This window comes from Chiloscyllium plagiosum, chromosome 11 (assembly GCF_004010195.1).
Source record: "Chiloscyllium plagiosum isolate BGI_BamShark_2017 chromosome 11, ASM401019v2, whole genome shotgun sequence".
Classification (NCBI taxonomy): Eukaryota; Metazoa; Chordata; class Chondrichthyes; order Orectolobiformes; family Hemiscylliidae; genus Chiloscyllium; species Chiloscyllium plagiosum.
The window spans coordinates 30,662,684-30,684,024 of record NC_057720.1 but is presented as its reverse complement, the minus strand read 5'-3'; the positions used below and the strand labels follow the sequence as shown (position 1 = coordinate 30,684,024).

The following is a 21,341-nucleotide window of genomic DNA, read 5'->3' as shown; positions in this document are numbered from 1 at the left end:
CCATTGCACTATACACACACACAGATACTCCTACACACACACACAGGCACTCCTATACACACATACACACGGATGCACACAGACACCCACACACACCTTACAGACACACACTCCCACACTCACACATGCACCCCCTCACAGACTTAAGACACTCTGCACTCAATACACACACACATACACTTTATCACACTCACAACCCTCAACCCAGACAGACAGACAGACACACAGACAGACAAAGACCCGCATGCACACACACATTTTGTGTGGTGAATTTGTACTTGCAGGGTTACATTGTACTTTGCTCAAAAACTGCATGCATTTGTGTAGAATTCCGTTATCTCACTTTTTAGATTAGAATCAATCTAAACATCATGGCATAGACAGAGAACACAGGGGGCCAATACATTGTCTAGCTACCACCATTGTTAACAGCTAACCTGAGAATGCAACTTTCTTAAAAAAAAAGGTTTTGTGATTTACACATGAAAGAAATGAAACTATCACTGTATTCTAACAGATGAAAGGCTTAACAGTCAATCAATTTTTCAATGTATAATTTCAGTTACATCACACTGTAAATTTTTGCTATAAATTCTGTGTTAGGATTGAGCCCTCCACTATGACCTGATGAAGGAGCGTCGCTCCGAAAGCTAGTGTGCTTCCAATTAAACCTGTTGGACTATAACCTGGTGTGGTGTGATTTTTAAGTTTGTACACCCTAGTCAACACCGGCATCTCCAAATTATGAATACATTTTTAAAAATGTTATAAAATGTCAGTGCCATCATGTTTGCCTCAAAACAAGTATTTGTATTGCAAACATTGATTTTTGTAAAGCTAGAGAATAGAATTGCAGTTATTTCATTCATAATCCTTGTCTTTTTATATTGTTTCTCTTCATATTTAAGGTTTCAGTTTTTTTAAATTGAAGTTGTTCAGCCCTCAACCCTCAATTTCTGTCTACAGTGCATCTTAAAGTTCAAAGATTATGTTGTATTTCTTCAGCTCACATTGCTGTCTTTGTTTTTCTGATATGTTACCTTAAGACTTGACCTGAAATCCTTATTTTTGCCGGAAATCTAATTTATTCTGTTGGAGTTAATTTAAAACTAGCAATGACATGGAGATGCTGGTGTTGAACTGGGTGAACAAAGTCACATGACACCAGGTTATAGCGCAACAGGTTTATTTAAAACCACAAGCTTTCAGAGTGCTTCTCCTTTGTCGGATGAAGTCAACTTGGACTATAACCTGGTGTCGTATGACTTCTGACTTCAAAACTAGCAGCAACAGAATTTCTCTCAATTATTAGTCAATTCTATGATTTATATTTATTAAATTGTTAATTTTGTTATTTATACCTGGTACTTTTGTATTTAGTACTTGCCACCTGTTGATAGCCGCTCTGTCTCTGGATTTGTGGGATTGAAGAATGGAGGAGCCACATGCTACATGAATGCAGTATTTCAACAACTTTACATGCAGCCTGGATTACCGGAGGTATGGGTGTTTTAACTGTCTATTTCTGCTTAGTTTTCATCAACTGAGTCCACATGGGCAGATATATAATTCGATGCTTCGCAAGGAATGTCCGCTAGTAGATGAAAATGAGACCCACTCCTTGACAATGTTCCCTTTCTCCTCCTTGACAGTGCAGACAGGTTTATGATTCAGGAATGGCAGGTGCAAATATTGTCCTCAATTCTTTAATAGGAATCATTTTTGAATAGGTTTGTTCTAGTTCAAATTTTAATATGTACTAGAAGATTAATTTGGAATGTTGTACCCACTGTCTAGATACATTGCAGAAAGAGGCCTATTATGTCTGCACTCCAGGAACTTTGACTTAGTCCTCTCTTTTCTACAGGAAAAAACACACACAATACAGCCTTGTCTGATCTGTCGCAAATGTGAAATTATCAATGACCAAGTCCTTGCAGCTTTTTTGAGAATTTCTAATTATTGAAATCTATAGTCTTTTATGAAAATTCATCACTAAAGGGATGGTGGTTCCTGCCTTTGATTGTCAACATATTGAATTTTCTAACTGGCATTCTGTGAAAGGGAAATACTAAACAAAAATAATGAGTGAATGTATTTCAACAATTATGTTCTGTTTTTATTTGCATGTTATTTTGAACTCCTTTTTTAGAAAGCTGTGCAAAAGTAATTAAAAATGGTAATTAAATATTTGAAGTAGAGAACTAATGTATTTTTAAAAAATGTTTGGGTTCGTAGTTTGAATCTGAAGCTTGCACTCTTTCCTAAACATAATTTGTACTTAAAGCCAAACCCACTGAGAAAGTAAAATAAATCAGTTTTGACGCAAGTGCCCTATTGCCAACAACCATTAGGTATCAAAATCAATAGGCCAGCCCTTTTCTGATACTATCCATAGCTTCAAGCAATTGTGATTAGCTTCATCATTTATTTTGGTACAGATTGATGTCAGACTTTAAAGTTCAATACCTTAATCAAGCTACACCATGGCCAGTTCATAAATTTCCAAATGGATAACATGGAGGCAGCAACTTAAGGCATACTTATCTTAACCTTTATTGCTTCACAAATGTATCCCCTGTACAGATGATCAATGCATGTGCCAAATAATAAAAGGAAAGATTTGAAAACCAAATGTTGTAAATAATTCCTCTTTTTTTCATATCCTCCCAAGTAGTTGGTAGCCAAAAAAGGCACACAGGGACCATGGGGCATCTAGAGATGGACAATAAATGTAACCCAAATCTTTAAAGTGATAACATTTAATAGATTCTGCACAGTAATAAACAGTTTAGATTTCTCTCACCTTTTGACTTTTCTCCCCATCTTACAGGCAATGCTATCAGTGGATGATGACGATGATGAGAATCCAGAAGAGAATGTTTTCTATCAGGTTCAGTCCCTCTTTGGGCATTTGATGGAAAGCAAATTACAATATTATGTCCCAGAGACTTTCTGGAAGGTGAGAAACTTGGAAATAATATAGACTCTTACACTCAGTAATTAATTAATTGGACATTTTTTTTAGCAAATACACAAGATGTTGTTTTGAAAACTATTTAGTGTTTGAAAAATAACATCCCAACTTAACCTTGTTGATATGAACATTAGTTTAAGAATTTTGCCTTACATTCTATACAGCTCTATCGCAGTTCTGAATCCAACACTTGGTCCTGAACATGTGTGCTAGTTACCAAGCTAGGAAGACAAAACAGAAATATTTGACAAAACAGGCGATTTCAAACCAAATGTAACTTGACTTATTTGTCACTCAATTGCAGAATAAGCTGTCACCAGTAGTAATGAATGTGCACTACAAGGTAAAGTCATCATACCAAATGCTGTCTCAGAGAGAGACAAATGGTGGTGGTTTAACCTGAGGGTCACGAGGTGAGATGTTGAGAAGGGGAGTGCTTCATGGTAACTTCAGCCAGTGCAGGAATTGAACGCATTGTATTGGCATCACCCTGCATCACAAAGTAACCATTTAGCCAACTGACCAATCCCTAAATAGCAGGGAAAACATTGATTTAGCACCAGAGAATGAATAAAGTGTAAACGGTCTGGGCTCTGAGTGCAAATTTTAATTAAGGCAGACGTTTTCCAGAAATTGCTAGAAAAACTCAGCTGGTCTTGCAGCATCTGTAAAGAGCAAACAGCATTATTGTTTTGAGTCCAGTGACCTTCCTAAGGATTTTATACCTGCCAAATCAAAAACAGATAAGAAAAATGCAACCAAACATAAATGTTTTATTCATCCAGTACTTTGTCTCATTCTCAAGATATGAATGCTGTGCAACAAACTAATTATTTCAAAGTGTAATTACAATAATATATTGATTATGAAACTGACTCAGTAGTATATAGAAATGTTGACCAGTATTATATAATTGAATATTGTAGGACTATATCTTGGAATTGAGCTTAATACTCCCAGTGTGCAGTAAATTGGGAATTATACAGGGATAAAATGGCATCAAGCCTTCTTTCTGATTAACAAAACTCTTCCAAACTAAATAGAGTTCATTACCATCATTCCATAAATTTTGTTGGCACTGAGCTACATCTCAAATGTTAAATAACTGAATGAAGAAACGATGAATTTATCCCTTCCTTTCTACTCTTTTTTTTTTAAGCGATGGCTTTCTGAGGTGTGGCTGAGTGCAGACAGCTTTTACTATTTCTGTGTGAACTTTACCGTACGTGTCAGTGGATTGTTTAACCTTGAGAAGATGCAACAATCTGTGTCTCTTTGACTTCAGCTTTGCTTACAATGCTTGCTTGTTGCACTGAATTTCCTTTAAGGTTGCTGTGCATGTATATGTCTAAAAAGATGTTTTTTTTTAATCAATCAACCATGGAATTCCTACAGTATGGAAGCAGGCCCTTCGGCCCAACAAGGTCACACCGACCCTCTGAAGAGTAACTCACCCAGACTCATTCCCCTATTACTGTATATTTACCCCAGAATAATGCACCTAACTTACTCATCTCTGAACACTATGGGCAATTTAGCATGGTCAATTCACCTAACCTGCACATCTTTAGATTGTGGGAGGAAACTGGAGCACCCAGAGGAAACCCGCGCAGACACTGGGAGAACGTGCAAACTCTATACAGACAATTGCAGGGAGGGGGAATCGAACCCAGGTCCCTGATGCTGTGAGGCAACAGTGCTAACCACTAAGCCACAGTATGCGCAGGCTGTTTGTTTCTTCTGTAGAACATTCCCATTGCTATGCAGCTGTGCATCTCATGCAGTTTGGAGGCAGTATTGATCACAAATCCAAATCCATTTTGCCACTTAATGTTCATTCTCTTTCCCATTCTAATTATTTGGTACATATTTGGAATCGGATCACTGGCTTCAATTCATGTTTCACGTTTTCCCCAATCAATGTATCCCTGGCTGAGGTAACCAGCATATTCCAAAGATTAATCCTGAGGACTTGCATGCTCTCTATGTCGCTGTTCAGCAACAAACTTATTGTGTAACTACAGCTCCATATTTGTCGTTGACCCTTCCCCTTCATTTTTGAGAACCATCTCTCTATTATAATCTCCTGTGCCCACTAAATTAACTTGACTGTACCCAAGGCTTGATACCTAGTTACCTCCTTTATTTTTATGCTACTTCTCAGTTAGAACAATGTAGATCAATTTCTATCTCTATGCTAATGCCATTCGGTGTTTTGGTTTTACTACTTCAACTGTCCATCCAACAAAATGATGAGCCCTAATTTCCTCCAGTTTAATATCATCAAATTCCGATGCATCCTGACAAGGTTCTGCAAAAACTTATATGGCTCTGACATTGAGTGCATGAAACTTTCCATCTACCAAATCTTAATTGTGTTCTCCGCTTATTTCCCAAGCATGATAACTGAAACATTCCCAATATTGCTACTTCCCCCACACATTATTCATCTCTGAGTTTGATGCCAACATTTTAGCTTTTCCTTTTACACCTTGTTGATTTCTTGTATTTTGCCTGCAAGACAACCCTGTTTCATTCTCCACGTGAGTCACCTCTTCCAAAATACTGTAAAACAGGTCCTCATCTGCACCCCACCACTTTCACCCAAGGCAAATGTTAATGTACCACAACAGCAAGCTCCAGTAGTTTTCCCAATAAGTTAATGTGAATGTCCGTGTGTTTGCCTTCAAATCTGTCCCTGCACTTGTTTGCACTGTACCATAATAGTTTTCAACTGTGCTGATACTAGATTAGGTCATTGGAAGAAACTAATCAAATGGCCTTTTCCCATTTCATGATACGTTCTGGCATTTCCACTTTCGTCAGCACTAAATTCTTAGTTAAAACCCTGTTGTTTTGACATTGAGTTTTTGCTAGTTCACTTCTCACACAGGATGAAAAAAATTGAATGAATCCCAGTCAGAAATCTATTTGCTGAATGCACAACAACGCAGGGGAACCTGAAAGCCATTAGCCTGACTTCTGTCTTTACTGAGTTACATTATCTTTTGAAAGAAGTAAGATAAATGCTCGTCTGACTTGCAAAATAAACTGTTGTCCAGATAATATTTATAGCAGATGTTGAGTATTAATTCTTTGGATCCCTACATATTCTCTTCTCAGATTTTTAAACTCTGGAATAAGGAGCTGTATGTACGTGAACAACAAGATGCATATGAGTTTTTTACCAGTCTAATAGACCAGTTGGATGAGCACCTTAAGGTAGGCATATAACAGCACTTTGGCACATTCAGAATCCTCTTATGTTTTCATGATACAACTCTCAATACTTTGGTGTCGTGGCAGAAACTTGGACGTGAACAGTTTTTCAAGAACACTTTCCAGGGCGTCTTCTCTGATCAGAAAATCTGCAAAGATTGTCCTCACAGGTGAGTAGCTTTACCCCCAAGTAGGTTGACAAACAAGTATTTCAAGGAAATGGATACCAACCCTATGTTTTAATGGATAATAGATTTTTATTTAGTAAGGAGTTCTGCAGCTTAATCTTTGCAATGTTTTTGGAATGTGGAGGAGGAATGTTTTTGTCTCAGATCTTCCGTTTTGTGTTCAGTGCAAATGGCAATTTAATTTGCACTGTTACTATTTTCTGGGAGAACCTCTCAAACCTGGGTGCAGGGTTCAGCAGGGATACAAGATGAGACAAATTGTTGAGTGTGATTCCAGCATAGCTGTGACTCCTTTCATTTGTCATACCTTAAGGGGCATGTCTTTAGTTTATGTCTTCAATTCACTGAATTACTTTGTTTTAAGTGTACCTGTCAGCTCTAAAACTATACAATTTCCCCTCGCTGATGGTGCCAAACTTCCTAAGATCCCTTCAGCTGTGTTCATCTCCTTCCCTCAAATCCTTGCCCCTTTGCACTCAAGAATGCAGATTCTTCTGGCAGCAGCTTGGCAAGAGCCAGAGGATGAGTTTGGAATGGGAAAAAGGGAATGTGTGAACACTTTGTAAAGAGGCACATCAGTTAGCCTCACTTTTTTTTTGGTTGGGAGTTAGACTGTATAAACATTGCCATGCATTTGGTGGTGGTTATAACCATATCGTTGCTGGCATGATTTAACACTACAACTAATTTTACTTAATTACACTGTTGAGCAGGTTTTCGATCTGTTATGCCAAATTCTTAACTATATCCGTGTAAAAATCAGTGTCTGGCCAATCATGGAATATTCTGGGTAGGTTAAAACCAGCAATTCGAAGATTAAATTTGCAGCATAAGAATTGATCATGTGCTTACTTGTGGGTTTCTTCATGGTTTCAACACCCATCAGTAATGAGAGTTGAAGGGTTGTTCCTTTATTGGATGATCTGGACCAGTGTGATTTTTAAAACTCTTTCTAGACCATTTCATGTTCATGCAAGTTCTTTTGATCTTCCGCTAAGTCACTCTGATAAGTTTGTCAGTGGCAAAGGAATGCTGAATCTCTGGTAGACATTAGTTTCAGACTTTGACCAGCCAGCACCCTGCACATTCCTGAATTTGCCAGCTACTAACCTCAGTATAAATCTCTGCATTCCTTTGTGGTTGCTATTTTAGTGTTTTCTAAAACTCTCTGGTAGCAAAACTCCTGTAACCTGCGTAAAGCCACTCAGCTAATGAGGCTAAAAGGTATTCAAGACACAGTTTAAATTTGTGTAATTCTATCAATATAAAACATAATCCAAAACGCTTTTCAAATGTCAAAATTTGACCTGGTGCCTTGAGAGCATTTGCGACTCCCAATTGCAGTGTTCATATGAAGCACAGATTTCCTTTTGGTCTTCCTCCAACAAAGTGTGCTTGGAAATTGTCCACCTATAACAAAAATCATTCTTCTGGTGTGACCATCAAAAGAATTATTGTAAATCGCCAAGGCCTATTTAAACTTCAGTAGCAACACCCAAAAGTGCATGCTTAGATCTTATTTGGCACTTGATTCTGAAGATAAATGTCTAAAACTTGTTAACTTCAGAGCTAACAAATGCCAACTGGTTGCCAGAGTAGATGTACTCCTTGTAACTTTGAACCTCTACTCAATCTTTTCTGTAGATATGAGCGTGAGGAAGCATTCATGGCACTGAACCTAGGAGTGACGTCCTGCCAAAGCCTTGAGATATCACTGGATCAGTTCGTGAGAGGCGAGGTCCTTGAAGGAGGCAATGCGTACTACTGTGAGAAGTGTAAAGAAAAGGTAAAATTACTGAAGGTCATCCAGGTTTTTATCAGTGTGTGGCAGTTTGTATTGAGTTAAGCAAATTACTTTGATCGATACTTGATGCTGAGACAGCATTAGCGGACCTTGTACCAAAATCTGTTTTCTAACTATTGCAAGAATTTAATGTGAAAAATTCAGCAACAAAGATTTGAAATTGTAAGTCTGGACATGATGAGAACATATCTGAAGTCTGCACGCTGTTGGTTTTATACATTGAATTTGTTTAGATTATGTCCACCAAAACCTATGCAAGACCCACCGACAACTGGAAAAAATTAGAGAGAAAAGATATTGCAAGGCTGGAGAAGGATTTGAGAAAGAGGGTGAATTCATCCTTTTTGTAGGATAAGGCCTCAATATTGTTTTTGAAAAACAGGATGGATAAACAAGCAGGACTTGGTAAGGGATAGGATACAGGTCGCTGTATTTTGGAAGCTTCATGAAATATGACTATGAGCTGGAAGTTGTCACTGTTTCACCAATGTAAGTCTTGGGGAAATAAGAAAGCAATCACTTGATAGAGTCATGTTGGAGATAAAAGCATAGAAATATCTTGAATGCATTTTAGAAGATGGTGGTTAGCATTCAGACAGGACCTTTCATCAGACTGTTCAATAACTTTGACAAACCATCCACTATCCACATTTATTGAATTCCTCCTTATGCTTCCCTCTCGCTATCATCTCCAGCACTACAATCTGTATTCTTTTAACAACAACCTCTTGTGCATCATTCCTTGCTTTTACCCCAACATTAATAGCTGTATCTTCGAGCTGTTTCAGACCACACACCCTGAAAGTCCTGCTTGAATCTTTTGAGTTTCTTGCTCTCCTTTTTGAGACCCGACTTGGATCAGGTTTTTGTCACCTTTCCCAGTGTCTGTTTTTAACATAGAATTCAATGGTACATTGGAATGATTCCCATGTTCAAGTATAAATTATTGTTACATGCTAAAAATTATCTCATGATGAGAGATTTATTAAATTGTGAAATTAAATTTCACTATGTTCAAGTGCTCATGTTTCTGTAATAACTGTCAGTAGATATATTTAATGGAGACTGTAGATTTTTCCTTTTGTATGGAAATGTTATTGGCTTACACTAATCACTTTTGTGTTTTTATATCCAGAGAACAACAGTGAAGCGAATGTGCATTAAGTCTCTACCTAATATGTTAGTCATCCATTTAATGAGGTTTGGGTTCGATTGGGAAAGTGGGCGCTCTATCAAATATGATGAACAAATACGGGTAAATGTGTAGCCTTTACATATCGCTAATACAAAAAGTGTTATTATCCAAATGCACAAAATCATATTACAATGTGAACTAGTTTGTCTTTTTTGCCATGCTGTATTAGTAGGTTTTTTCTTACTATTACCAGCGGTTTTCTCAAGTTGTTGGCTGTTTTCTGTAAACTGGAAGGAATTTGCATTACTCATTGGCTTGCGTTCCCATCCCTTGGCAGAGCTGGAATAGCTTTGACTATAATCTGATTGGAGATGTATAGGGACTTGACTTAATCAAAGCATTTGGCACAAAGCGCTGAAATAGCATCTCATTCAAAAGTCCTGAGACATCCTGAGCAGCGTCTGAGATAAAAACATGGCTCAGATCTGTTCTTCTCTGTGGTCGCTGAGGTAAACAGTTGTAGCCATGATGTGATGTGATGCAATGATGTAAGCATCTGTTTGGCAGTTCTTTGCATATTGAGAATGGCCTCAGATATTTATGAACGTTTTGGTGCATGTCTCATGCCTGTGCTACATTAAGATAAACTGCCTTATGGTTTGCAGGCTGAATGTTTGCCTAACACTGTATACATGGTCTATAAAAGCTGAAGAGAATCACATTGTAGGAGTGGCACATTCCACTGAATAAGTGACATCAGTTGTCTTTTGATCCCATGATCTTAGTGTGATTTATGGACGGAACTTGTGATTCATAACATTAAGCAATGTACAATAATGGATGGATGGTGACAAAACCAGAGTAGAGTAAAACCCAAAACCTTAAAAGCTTTTCAAAAAAAAAGTTGTCTTGATGCACACAACTTTTTTTTTTGTATTTTTGATCTGAGTATTGCTGTCTGAGTCCGTATTCATTGCCCATCTCTATCTGCCCCTTGAAATGAGTGGCTTGTTAGGACTATTTCTGAGGAACATTTAAGAGTCAAGCAAATTGCTGTCAGTGAGGAGACTAATGTAGGCCAGGCTGGGTAAGGATGACATATTTGCTTCTCTCGTGGATGTTAACTGATCCAAATGGCTCCTTACAACAACTGATGATGGTACCAGATTCTAGATTTATTAATTGAATTTAAGTGCCACCAGCTGTCAGGGTTGGATCTTAGTTCTTCTCTTCATCACACTCAGTCGTTCTGAATTTGGAAAATAGTATCTGCAACTTCAGTCTAACAAAATCAAAGAAACAAATGAAGGTCAACTGTTTAACAAAATTGCCTGAAAGGGAATGTAGCTTCAGAAAGTAGTTAGTGACTCTGACCTCCTATTCAGAGATGATCTGAGTTAAAAATTTAATTGCTCACTGAGTCAGAGAGTCAGAGTACAGCACAGAATCAGACCCTTCGATTCAACTCGTCCATGCCGACCAGATATCCCAACCCAATCTAGTCCCACCTGCCAGCACTCAATCCATATTCCTCCAAATCCTTCCTATTCATATACCCATCCAGATGTTGCAATTGTACTAGTCTCCACTACATGCTGTAGCAGCTCAGTCCATACACGTGGAGAAAGTGAGGACTGCAGATGCTGGAGATCAGAGCTGAAAATGTGTTGCTGGAAAAGCGCAGCAGGTCAGGCAGCATCCAAGGAGCAGGGGAATCGACGTTTCGGGCATGAACACGAAGAAGGGCTCATGCCCGAAACGTCAATTCCTCTGCTCCTTGGATGCTGCCTGACCTGCTGCGCTTTTCCAACAACACATTTTCAGTCCATACACGTACCAACCTTGGCATGAAAAAGTTGCCCCTTAGGTCTCTTTCCCCTCTCACCCTAAACCTATGCCCTCTAGTTCTGGACTCCCCCACCCCAGGGAAAAGACTTTGTCTATTTATCCTATCTATGTCCCTCGTGATTTTATAAACTTCTATAAGGTCACCCCATAGCCTCAGATGCTCCAGGGAAAACAGCCCCAGCCTGTTCAGCCTCTCCCTATAGCTCAATCCTCCAACCCTGGCAACATCCTTGTGAATCTTTTCTGAGCCCTTTCAAATTTCACAACATCTTTCCAATAGGAAGGAGACCAGAATTGCACACAATATTCCAAAAGTGGCCTCACCAATGTCCTGTACAGCCGCAACATGACCTCCCAACACCTGTACTCAATAGTCTGACCAATAACGGAAAGCATACCAAACGCCGCCTTCACGATCAACTTGAATAAACTGATTTGTAATAAAACAATGTGTTGACTCAGTGAGCTATTAAATTCTTAACTCAGAACATCTCTGATATAAAATTCGGAACTGTTTCACAATTATCTCCATTTACTTTTCTTTTATCTTACTAGTTCCCTTGGCTTTTAAACATGGAACCATATACTGTGTCTGGAATGGCACGACAAGAGCATTCGTCTGAGCATGGTGAAAATGGCAAAGCAGGTGACCACTTAGGTGGAGGCTCTCCTCGAAAGAAAGGTGCTCCAACTGAAAACTATGAGCTCGTTGGAGTGATTGTTCATAGCGGCCAGGCACACGCTGGGCACTATTACTCATTCATTAAAGACAGGAGGTGAGTGCAAAAATTAAGAATGATTTAAGAAACAGAATATTTTTGATCCCAATGGAGTGTTAATTTGGAAATATAAGTGCTTGGAATTTTTCAGGGCTGTAACTGATCAGAGTTAATGAATAACTTGATGTGTGCCACATTTGGTTTGGTTCTGTGCTTACATCCACTTTTTTGACTCTGCAGGACTGGTGCCAAAGGAAAATGGTACAAGTTCAATGACACAGTGGTGGAAGAGTTTGACCTAAATGACGAGACACTGGAGTTTGAATGTTTTGGTGGAGAATACAGGCCTAAAGTGTATGATCAATGTAAGTTAGTTTGCAACTATACAACATAGTCATCAAGAGTTTGTTCCTTCCTTAAGGTTGGCACAACATTGAGGGCCAAAGGGCCTGTACTGTGCTGCACTGTTCTATCTACTATGCTGCATTGAAGCTTTGGCTAACTAAGGGTCAAGTTAAAAGGACAAGGCAAGAAAATAAAAATAAAATCCCTCTTGATTTTGCAGTCTATATTAAGAGACAAGTAATGGGGGTGTATGCATTAAGCATGTAAGCAAATGTGTTTTTGGCAGATTCTTAGTGGGACTTGATTGTTAGCAGGTGGAGATGATGTACAGAAGACCACTGAAATTCCAATCTAATTCTGTAAGCAATGTGTAAAGCAAATTCAAATTGCACCCAAATGTTAAATGAAGTAAAAACTGAATCCAGTGAAAATCTCCAAAACAAAGTAATTAAATGCACAACTCTGAAGGACAAGCTTGTGCATTCAATTTTTCCAGTTTTGCAGACTGAGGAGTGGGTAAGAGGTGAGATGAAAAGCATGGAGTTTGGGAGGTGAGGCAGCAAGGAAGATAACCTGGGACAAGGGAAGTGCACTAACTTGAGGCCCTTTCTCACCTGGTTGTTAGCATCTTCTGTAATGCTTAAAATACAGAAACGCTGGTTTCTGTCTCCAGTAATATCTTCCACCCCTGTGCATCTTTCCTAAAGCAAGAAAAGAAATATCTGGTTAAGAAAGCGAAAAGCAGAACCCAAGAATTATCACAATAAATAGAGACATCAAGGAAGTATTTGGCCAAGCATGATACCAGGTTTTCTAACTAAAACTGAAGCATTGGCAATCAAAAAGAAAATGCTACACTTGCTGGAATCAAATTATGTTTGTGATTGCCTGAGATCAGCCATTTCAGTTGCCCAGGTGTTTTCTGTTTCTGTTCAGTTCCTGTTTCAGGCTCAACTAACTGATTCATGATTTACATTTCCTGCATCATAATGCCAGAAATGGGGCTGAACTCATGCTTATTGTTCTCCAGTACTGGAGGATGTTCGTACCTTCATGCAGGAAAACCTAAGCATTCAGTTTTGGGCTGATAGGTGTCAAATTATATTTACATCTTACCAATGCTAGATATTCAAAGGTTTAATATTTGTTAGAGCCTCAGAGCAAGGTGAAAATTGTGCACACTCTACATGAAAAGGCCATCACTATACAGCCTACAGTGTTTTAAAAAGGTTCACCATCTCAAAACTAGGCAAAAGCAATAAATTCTAGTCTTGCCAATAGCATGCAGATCTAAAAAATGATTAACAATTATAGAAATAATCAAATCCACTTCAAATTCAATGACCTGCTATAGATGTTAACTTTTCACTATTCAGAATGGAAGACAAATTTTACTAATGTTTTTAAATCCTTACTTTTTTTTAATAAAAGAAAGCTTTAATGTTTGGATAGGATATTTTAATTAACACTCGAGTGAGCTATCATACAAAATTAAATTAACAGAATAGTTTTCTTCGAAGGTGTATTTTAAATGTCTCTGTTTTTGTTTTTAAGCAAATCCCTATCCTGAAGTCCGTCGTCGATACTGGAATGCCTACATGTTGTTTTACCAGCGAACGTTAGACCAAAATTCCCCTGTTTTACCAAAGAAAAGCCGAGTCAGTGTTGTTCGTCAGGAAGCAGAGGATCTATCATTGTAAGTAAAATGATCATTAACATTCCATTAATTATGTAAGTGGTCATATTCATACCATTCCTACAAATCTGAATTTCTGGTATGTTTTATTTCCTTATATCCTCAAGGAGTACTGGTACCAAATCTAAGTCCCTCTGCAAAATAGAATGAATTCCAAATGTCATCATTCACTGCATCTTCACTCTTTAAAAACGAGATCATGAATTCTGACATGAACTAATTGAAAAGTAAATAATGTCTTTGTCGAATAAAAACAGTAAATGCTGTTAAAATACTGTAGTTCAGATAGCATCTAAGAAGAGAGAATTTTAGCGTCTTGGGTCTATGGTATTTCATTATTTGTTGTTAAGCTGGAGAGGGTTCAGAAGAGATTTACCAGGATGTTGCTGGGTGTGGAAGATTGAGTTATAAAGAAAGGCTGGATAGGCTGGAGGAAACTTGGAAATGCCACTTTTCATTGCAGCGCAGAAGGTTGAGAGGTGACCTTATAGAATTCTATAAAATAACAAAGGGCATAGATAGAGTTAATGATAGTTGTCTTTTCCCTAGTTTGCACGATTTCAAGGCTAGGGGGCACATTTTTAAGATGAGAGGCGAGAGATTTTTAAAAAGACATGAGGGGCAAATTCTTTTACACAGAGGGTGGTTTGGGTGTGGAATAACATCCTGAGGAAGTGATGGATGTGGGTACAATTACAGCATTTAAAAGGTATTTGGATGAGTACTTGAATAGGAAAGGTTTGGAGGGATATGAGCCAGGAGCAGGCAGGTGGGACTAGTTTCATTTGGGATTATGTTCGGCATGGACTGACTGGACCGAAGAGACTATTTCCATACTTTTTTTTATATATGTTCTGTTGAAAGATCATTCACCTGAAATGTTAACTTTGTTTTTCTTAATGCAGATGCTGCTGCATATGTGTGATTCCAAATTTTTATTTCAGATTTTCAGAATCCTCACAATTTGTTGTCTTTTGGTGGCTTTGTTGACTTTTCCTCATGTAGGTTTTAATTTCCTGAATAACTTGATAAGCTGTATATCCTGAGTATAAGAGCCCTTGACTGGTGCAGAAGAGGGTTTTCTTATTTGCTGTTGGAGTTTAACCCTGTGGTTTGTACATGTTGTTACTTTTGGTAGATCAGCTCCCTCTTCACCTGAGGTTTCACCTCAGTCGTCACCTCGTCCACATAGACCAAACAACGACCGCCTTTCCCTGTTAACTAAGCTGGTAAAGAAGGGGGAGAAGAAGGGACTCTTTGTTGAAAAGTTACCAGCCAGAATTTATCAGGTAAGAATTGGCTAATATTTAACTGAAGTCATAATAGATTCAGTTAGTAAAGTGGATATTGAAAGAGATTTTGTAAAAAGTCATGTTTTCAGGCATTTCTTGGAGTCAGTATTATGAGCCTCTCTGATACGCAGTCCCGCCATTTCTCCTTTACTGCCTAAAGTCAAAGTAGGCAGTAGATAGATCTAAAAGTTGAAGTTCTAAATTGGAGGAAGGCCAATTTTGACGGTGTTAGGCAAGAACTTTCAAAAGCTGATTGGGGGCAGATGTTCGCAGGTAAACGGACGGCTGGAAAATGGGAAGCCTTCAGAAACGAGATAACGAGAATCCAGAGAAAGTATATTCCTGTTAGGATGAAAGGAAAGGCTGGTAGATATAGGGAATGCTGGATGACTAAAGAAATTGAGGGTTTGGTTAAGAAAAAGAAGGAATCATATGTCAGGTTCAGACAACATAGATCGAATGAATCCTTATAAGAATACAAAGAGGGAAATTAAGAGGGCAAAAAGGGGACATGAGATAGCTTTGGCAAATAGAATTAAGGAGAATCCAAAGGGTTTTTACAAATTCATTAAGGACAAAGGGGTAACTAGGGAGAGAATAGGGCCCCATAAAGATCAGCAAAGCAGCCTTTGTTGTGGAGCTGCAGGAGATGGGGGAGATACTAAACGAGTATATTGCATTAGTATTTACTGTGGAAAAGGATATGGAAGATATAGAATGTAGGGAAATAGATGGTGACTCCTGGCAAAATGTCCATATTACAGAGGAGTAAGTGCTGAATGTCTTCAAACAGGTAAAGATGGATAAACCGGCAGGACCTGATCAGGTGTACCCTAGAACGCTGTGGGAAATTAGAGAAGTGATTGCTGGGCCTCTTAATGAGATATTGGTATCATCGATAGTCATAGGTGAGGTGCTGGAAGATTGGAGGTTGGCTAACATGGTGCCCCTGTTTAAGAAAGGTGGTAAGGACAAGCCAGGGAAGTATAGACCAGTGAGTCTGACCGTCGGTGGTGGGCAATTGTTGGAGGGAATCCTAAGGGACAGGATGTACATGTATTTGGAAAGGCAAGGACTGATTCGGGATAGTCAGCATGGCTTTGTGTGTGGAAAATCATGTCTCACAAACTTGATTGAGTTTTTTGAGGAAGTAACAAAGAGGATTGATGAGGGCAGAGTGGTAGATGTGACCTATATGGTCCTCAGTAAGGCATTCGACAAGGTTTCCCATGAGAGACAGGTTAGCAAGGTTAGATCTTACAGAATACAGGGAGAACTAGCCATTTGGATACAGAACTGGCTCAAAGCTGGTTGGTGGTGGAGGGTTGTTTTTCAGACTAGGGGCCTGTGAACAGTGGAGTGCCACAAGGATCAGTCCTCTACTTTTTGACATTTACATAAATGATTTGGATGCGAGCATAAGAGGTACAGTTAGTAAGTTTGTAGATGACACCAAAATTGGAGCTGTAGTGGACAGCGAAGGTTACCTCAAATTACAAGAGGATCTTGACCAGATGGGTCAATGGGCTGAGAAGTGGCAGATGGAGTTTAATTCAGATAAATGCGAGGCGCTGCATTTTGGGAAAGCCAAATCTTAGCAGGACTTATACGCTTAATGGTAAGGTCGTATGGGAGTGTTGCTGAATAAAGAGACCTTGGAGTGCAGGTTCATAGCTCCTTGAAAGTGGAGTTGCAGGTAGATAGGATAGTGAAGAAGGCGTTTAGTATGCTTTCCTTTGTTGGTCAGAGTATTGAGTACAGGAGTTGGGAGGTCATGTTGCGGCTGTACAGGACATTGGTTAGGCCACTGTTGGAATTTTGCATGCATTTCTGGTCTCCTTCCTATTGGAAAGATGTTGTGAAACTTGAAAGGGTTCAGAAAAGATTTACAAGGATGTTGTCAGGGTTGGAGGATTTGACCTATAGGGAGAGGTTGAAGAGACTGGGGCTGTTTTCCCTGAAGCGTCGGAGGCCGAGGGGTGACCTTTATAGAGGCTTACAAAATCATGAGGGGCATGGATAGGATAAATAGACAGTGTTTTCCCTGGCGTTAGGGAGTACAGAACTAGAGGGCATAGATTTAGGATGAGAGGGGAAAGATATAAAAGAGATCTAAGGGGCAACTTTACCACACAGAGGGTGGTACGTGTATGGAATGAGCTGCCAGAGGTAGTGGTGGAGGCTAGTACAATTGCAACATTTAAAAGGTATCTGGATGGGTATATGAGTAATAAGGGTTTGGAGGGATATGGGCCGGGTGCTGGCAGATTGGGTTGGTTTATCTGGTCGGCATGGACGGGTTGGACCGAAGGGTCTGTTTCTTTTTTATGACTATATATCCACAAATTCTAGGATATCTACTTAGCACCTTTCAGCAACAGGAGGTCCCAAAATACCCTGCAATCCTATAAGATTGAATGAAGTAGAGGTAAGTTACTGCTTCACCTGAAATTACCTCTGGAATGAGGAAGGCGGTAGTGAACTGGTACGTGTTACACCTTCTGCAATTATATGGTAAGATGCCATGAGGATGAGGGAGATAAAATGAGTGGAGGAGGACTGTGCCAAGCTATCTCAGATGGAACACTCCACGTGGAATGCTGACGGGGGAGGGGAGGGGTGGGGAATGCATGCCTAGTCAGAGTCATAGAACTGTAGAGCACGGAAACAGACCAATCCATGCCAACCAGATATCCTAAATTTAATCTAGTCCCATTTGCCAGCATTTGGCACTTATCTGTCTAAACCCTTCCTATTCATACACCCATCCAGATGTCTTTTAAATGTTGTAATTGTACCAGCCGCCACCATTTCCTTTGGCTGCTCATTCCCATATTCGCACCACCCTCTGCGTGAAAAAGTTTACCCTTACATCTTTTTTATACCTTTATCCTCTCTCCTTAAACCTATATTCTCTAGCTTTTAACTCACATTTCCTGGGAAAAAGTCCTTGACTATTCACCCTCTCCTTCCCCTCATGATTTTAAAAACCCCTGCTTGAACAAGTTTAGATTCGATTAGATTCCCGACAGTATAGAAGCAAGCCCTTTGGCCCAACAAGTCCACACCAACCCTCTGAATTGTAACCCATCCAGACCCATTCCCTACTCTATATTTACCCCTGACTAATACACACAACACTATGGGCAATTTGACATGACTAATTCACCTGACCTGCACATCTTTGGATTTTGGGAAGAAACCGAAGCACCTGAGGAAACCCATGCAGACACGGGGAGAATGTACAACCTCCACACAGATAGCTGCCCGAGGCGGGAATTGAACCCGGGTCCCTGGTCCTGTGAGGTAGCAGTGCTAACCACTGAGCCATCATGCTGTCCTTAAATCCCTTTTAAATCTTACCCCTCTCACCTTTAAACTCTAGTTTTGGACATCCCCATTCTGGGGAAAAGACCTTATTTATTCACCCTGTCCACGTTCCTCATGATTTTATAAACTTCTATAAGGTCACTCCTCAGCCTCCGAGGCTCCAGGGAGATTAGCCCCAGTCTTCTCCCTGTACCTCAAACCTTCCAACCCTGGCAACATCCTTTCAGGTTTCGCAACATAGCATGGAGACCAGAATTGCACACAGTGTTCCAACAGTGGCCTAACCAATGTCCTGTATAGCCACAGCATGATATCTCAACTCTTATGCTCAGTGCACTGACCAGTAAAGGCATGCATACTAAATGCCACTTTCACTAACCTATCTACCTGCAAATCCACTTTCAGGGATCTCTGAACTTACATTCCAAGATCTCTTTGTTCAGCAACACTCCACAAAACCTAACCATGAAGTGTATAAGTCCTGCTCTGATTTGCTTTTCCAAAATACAGGACCTCACATTTATTTAAATTAAATTCCATCTGCCAATCTTTGGCCCATTGGCCCAACTGATCAAGATCTTGTTGTACTCTTGAGGTAACCTTCTTCACTGTCCATTACACCTCCAATTTTGTGAAATCAGTAAACTAGTTGTGGCATCCCATTGGAGGTGACAGAAATGATGGCTTACAATTCTTTGGATACAGAGGCTGATAAGTAGGTGAGGGATAGTATGTAAGGATCAAGGATATTGTGAAAGTGAAGTGAGGAGTTGGAGATAGACCAAATGCATGTGAAGGCAGGGTGAACATTAGAAGCAAAATTGATAAATCCTTCCAGTTGAGAACAAGAGAAGGAAGCCACACTGATAATTTCATCAGTGTTCTGGAGAAAGTTGTGCGGAGGAACCTGAGCAGATCTGAAACAAGGAATGTTCCATCTACCTCACAAAGGCATAGGCATAACTGAGGCCCATGCTGGTACCCATGCCCATATCTTTGCCCTGCAGAAAGTGAGAGGAATTACAAGGAAGAAATCAGTTATTTGCTAGCTTTCCATGACATGGAACGCTAGGAGTATCCACTGAGCAGTTGATGATTGAAAATTATGCTATGGTCAAAATGCCTACAAAATTGTTAAAGCTGAAAAAATGATTAACTTTAGTGCTGTTGAGCTGACTGTCTGTTTTAAACTTGGTGAATGTGCCAGCCTTGAGTGTTTGTGTGCAGCCTGAACTGATATCAGAAACTACCAAAACGTGACCGAGAATGTGCTGTGGTTTGTTGCCAATGTTGTTATTGTACGGTCGTCATTCAGATGAGATAAAAGTAACTGCGAGGTTTATTTGAGCGACAGAGGGTTAAGATAGAATGTTGATGCATTAATTTGTAATTTTTCAGTTGGAAATTTCACCTATGAATTTTGTCCCCAAAAATCCAAATTTTGCTTGAAATCTATTGTACTCATTTAGTAACATGCTTTATTTTCTTCCAGATATTTCACTGTTTTAGAAAACCTAACTTAATTTACGTGCTCATTAAGGGTGAAGGATAATGTTGGGAACTTATTAGAGGGCGGCACAGTGGTTAGCACTGCTGTCTCACAGCGCCAGAGACCCGGGTTCAATTCCCGCCTCAGGCGACTAACTGTGTGGAGTTTGCACGTTCTCCCCGTGTCTGCGTGGGTTTCCTCCGGGTGCTCTGGTTTCCTCCCACAGTCCAAAGATGTGCAGGGTCAGGTGAATTGGCCATACTAAATTGCCCGTAGTGTTAGGTAAGGGGTAAATGTAGGGGTATGGGTGGGTTGTGCTTCGGCGGGTCGGTGTGGACTTGTTGGGCCGAAGGGCCTGTTTCCACACTGTAATCTAATCTAATCTAATCTAATCTAATCTAATCTAATCTAATCTAATTGTGCAGAAAGCCCTTGACTGAACTGTTACTGATACTAGTGTCTATGTTCCTCACAAGCCTCCTTCCAAATTGGACATGTTAGTTGCTTTCACACTTTGAAAGCATTTTTAGAATGTACTTATTGATGTTGTATTCCTTGTATGTCATTCTGTTTATTGAGTGCACAGAGAAAACTATGCGTCAGGTCATTAAAAGTGGATTGGCTTTTCAGCTTCCACATGCCTAATTCTAATCTTGTGTGAGGGGCTTGGGAATAACGTTGAAAAGAAAGAATTTCCCTGAAAAGATGCGCTCTATTTGTGTTTGTGTTTATTAATCGTCAGTTACAACAAGAGCTGCATAATTTCCAAACTCTGTATCAGTTTTTGCATTGGTAACAGGAACGCTTCACATTATTTCTTTAGTGGAAACATCTGTAACCATGTAGTCTGTGTCCTTTTGTCTCTATTAGATGGTACGAGATGAGAACCTGAAGTTCATGAAAAACAGAGATGTTTTCAACAGTGACTACTTCAATTTCATGCTTTCCTTGATTTCACTCAACGCAGTGAGTGTCTTTTCTGTGGTCAGGTACTGTTGGCGATTTGTCTGGTTAGCTGTCACACCCAAAATAAACTAAATCCCTTTCACCTATCCATTATGATTCAGATTTCTTCCCAAAAACTTTACAGTGCAAAATGTTGTTTTCATAGGCAAGTCCATGGTTATTATAAACCCAATCCATATTTGAAGTATATGCGGTAGTGTGCTGAGAGAAACTTAATGCCCTTATACCATTAAAAGGCAATGAAAATGACATGTCATCTGTATCAGAAACAACACATTGCATTAAGATTTTTCTTTTGGTTTAGCAAATAAATACCCGAACTTAAATTTGTGT

General features: G+C 39.5%; 1 protein-coding gene across 4 annotated transcripts in view; it reads left to right on the top strand.

Annotated features, from left to right (window-relative positions):
• Positions 1-21,341, top strand: part of usp24 (ubiquitin specific peptidase 24) — a 186,236-nt gene that overhangs the window by 121,152 nt on the left and 43,743 nt on the right. For 3 of the 4 annotated variants that reach the window (XM_043699013.1, XM_043699012.1, XM_043699014.1), the window contains exons 42-52: positions 1,381-1,500; positions 2,834-2,962; positions 6,101-6,199; positions 6,284-6,366; positions 8,029-8,170; positions 9,324-9,443; positions 11,727-11,947; positions 12,131-12,255; positions 13,790-13,931; positions 15,070-15,220; positions 20,913-21,008. In XM_043699013.1, coding sequence (XP_043554948.1) covers positions 1,381-1,500; positions 2,834-2,962; positions 6,101-6,199; positions 6,284-6,366; positions 8,029-8,170; positions 9,324-9,443; positions 11,727-11,947; positions 12,131-12,255; positions 13,790-13,931; positions 15,070-15,220; positions 20,913-21,008 — 1,428 coding nt within the window. Of the gene's footprint in view, positions 1-1,380; positions 1,501-2,833; positions 2,963-6,100; positions 6,200-6,283; positions 6,367-8,028; positions 8,171-9,323; positions 9,444-11,726; positions 11,948-12,130; positions 12,256-13,789; positions 13,932-15,069; positions 15,221-20,912; positions 21,032-21,341 lie in introns of all 4 variants that reach the window. The other variant, XM_043699015.1, reaches the window with a different exon arrangement.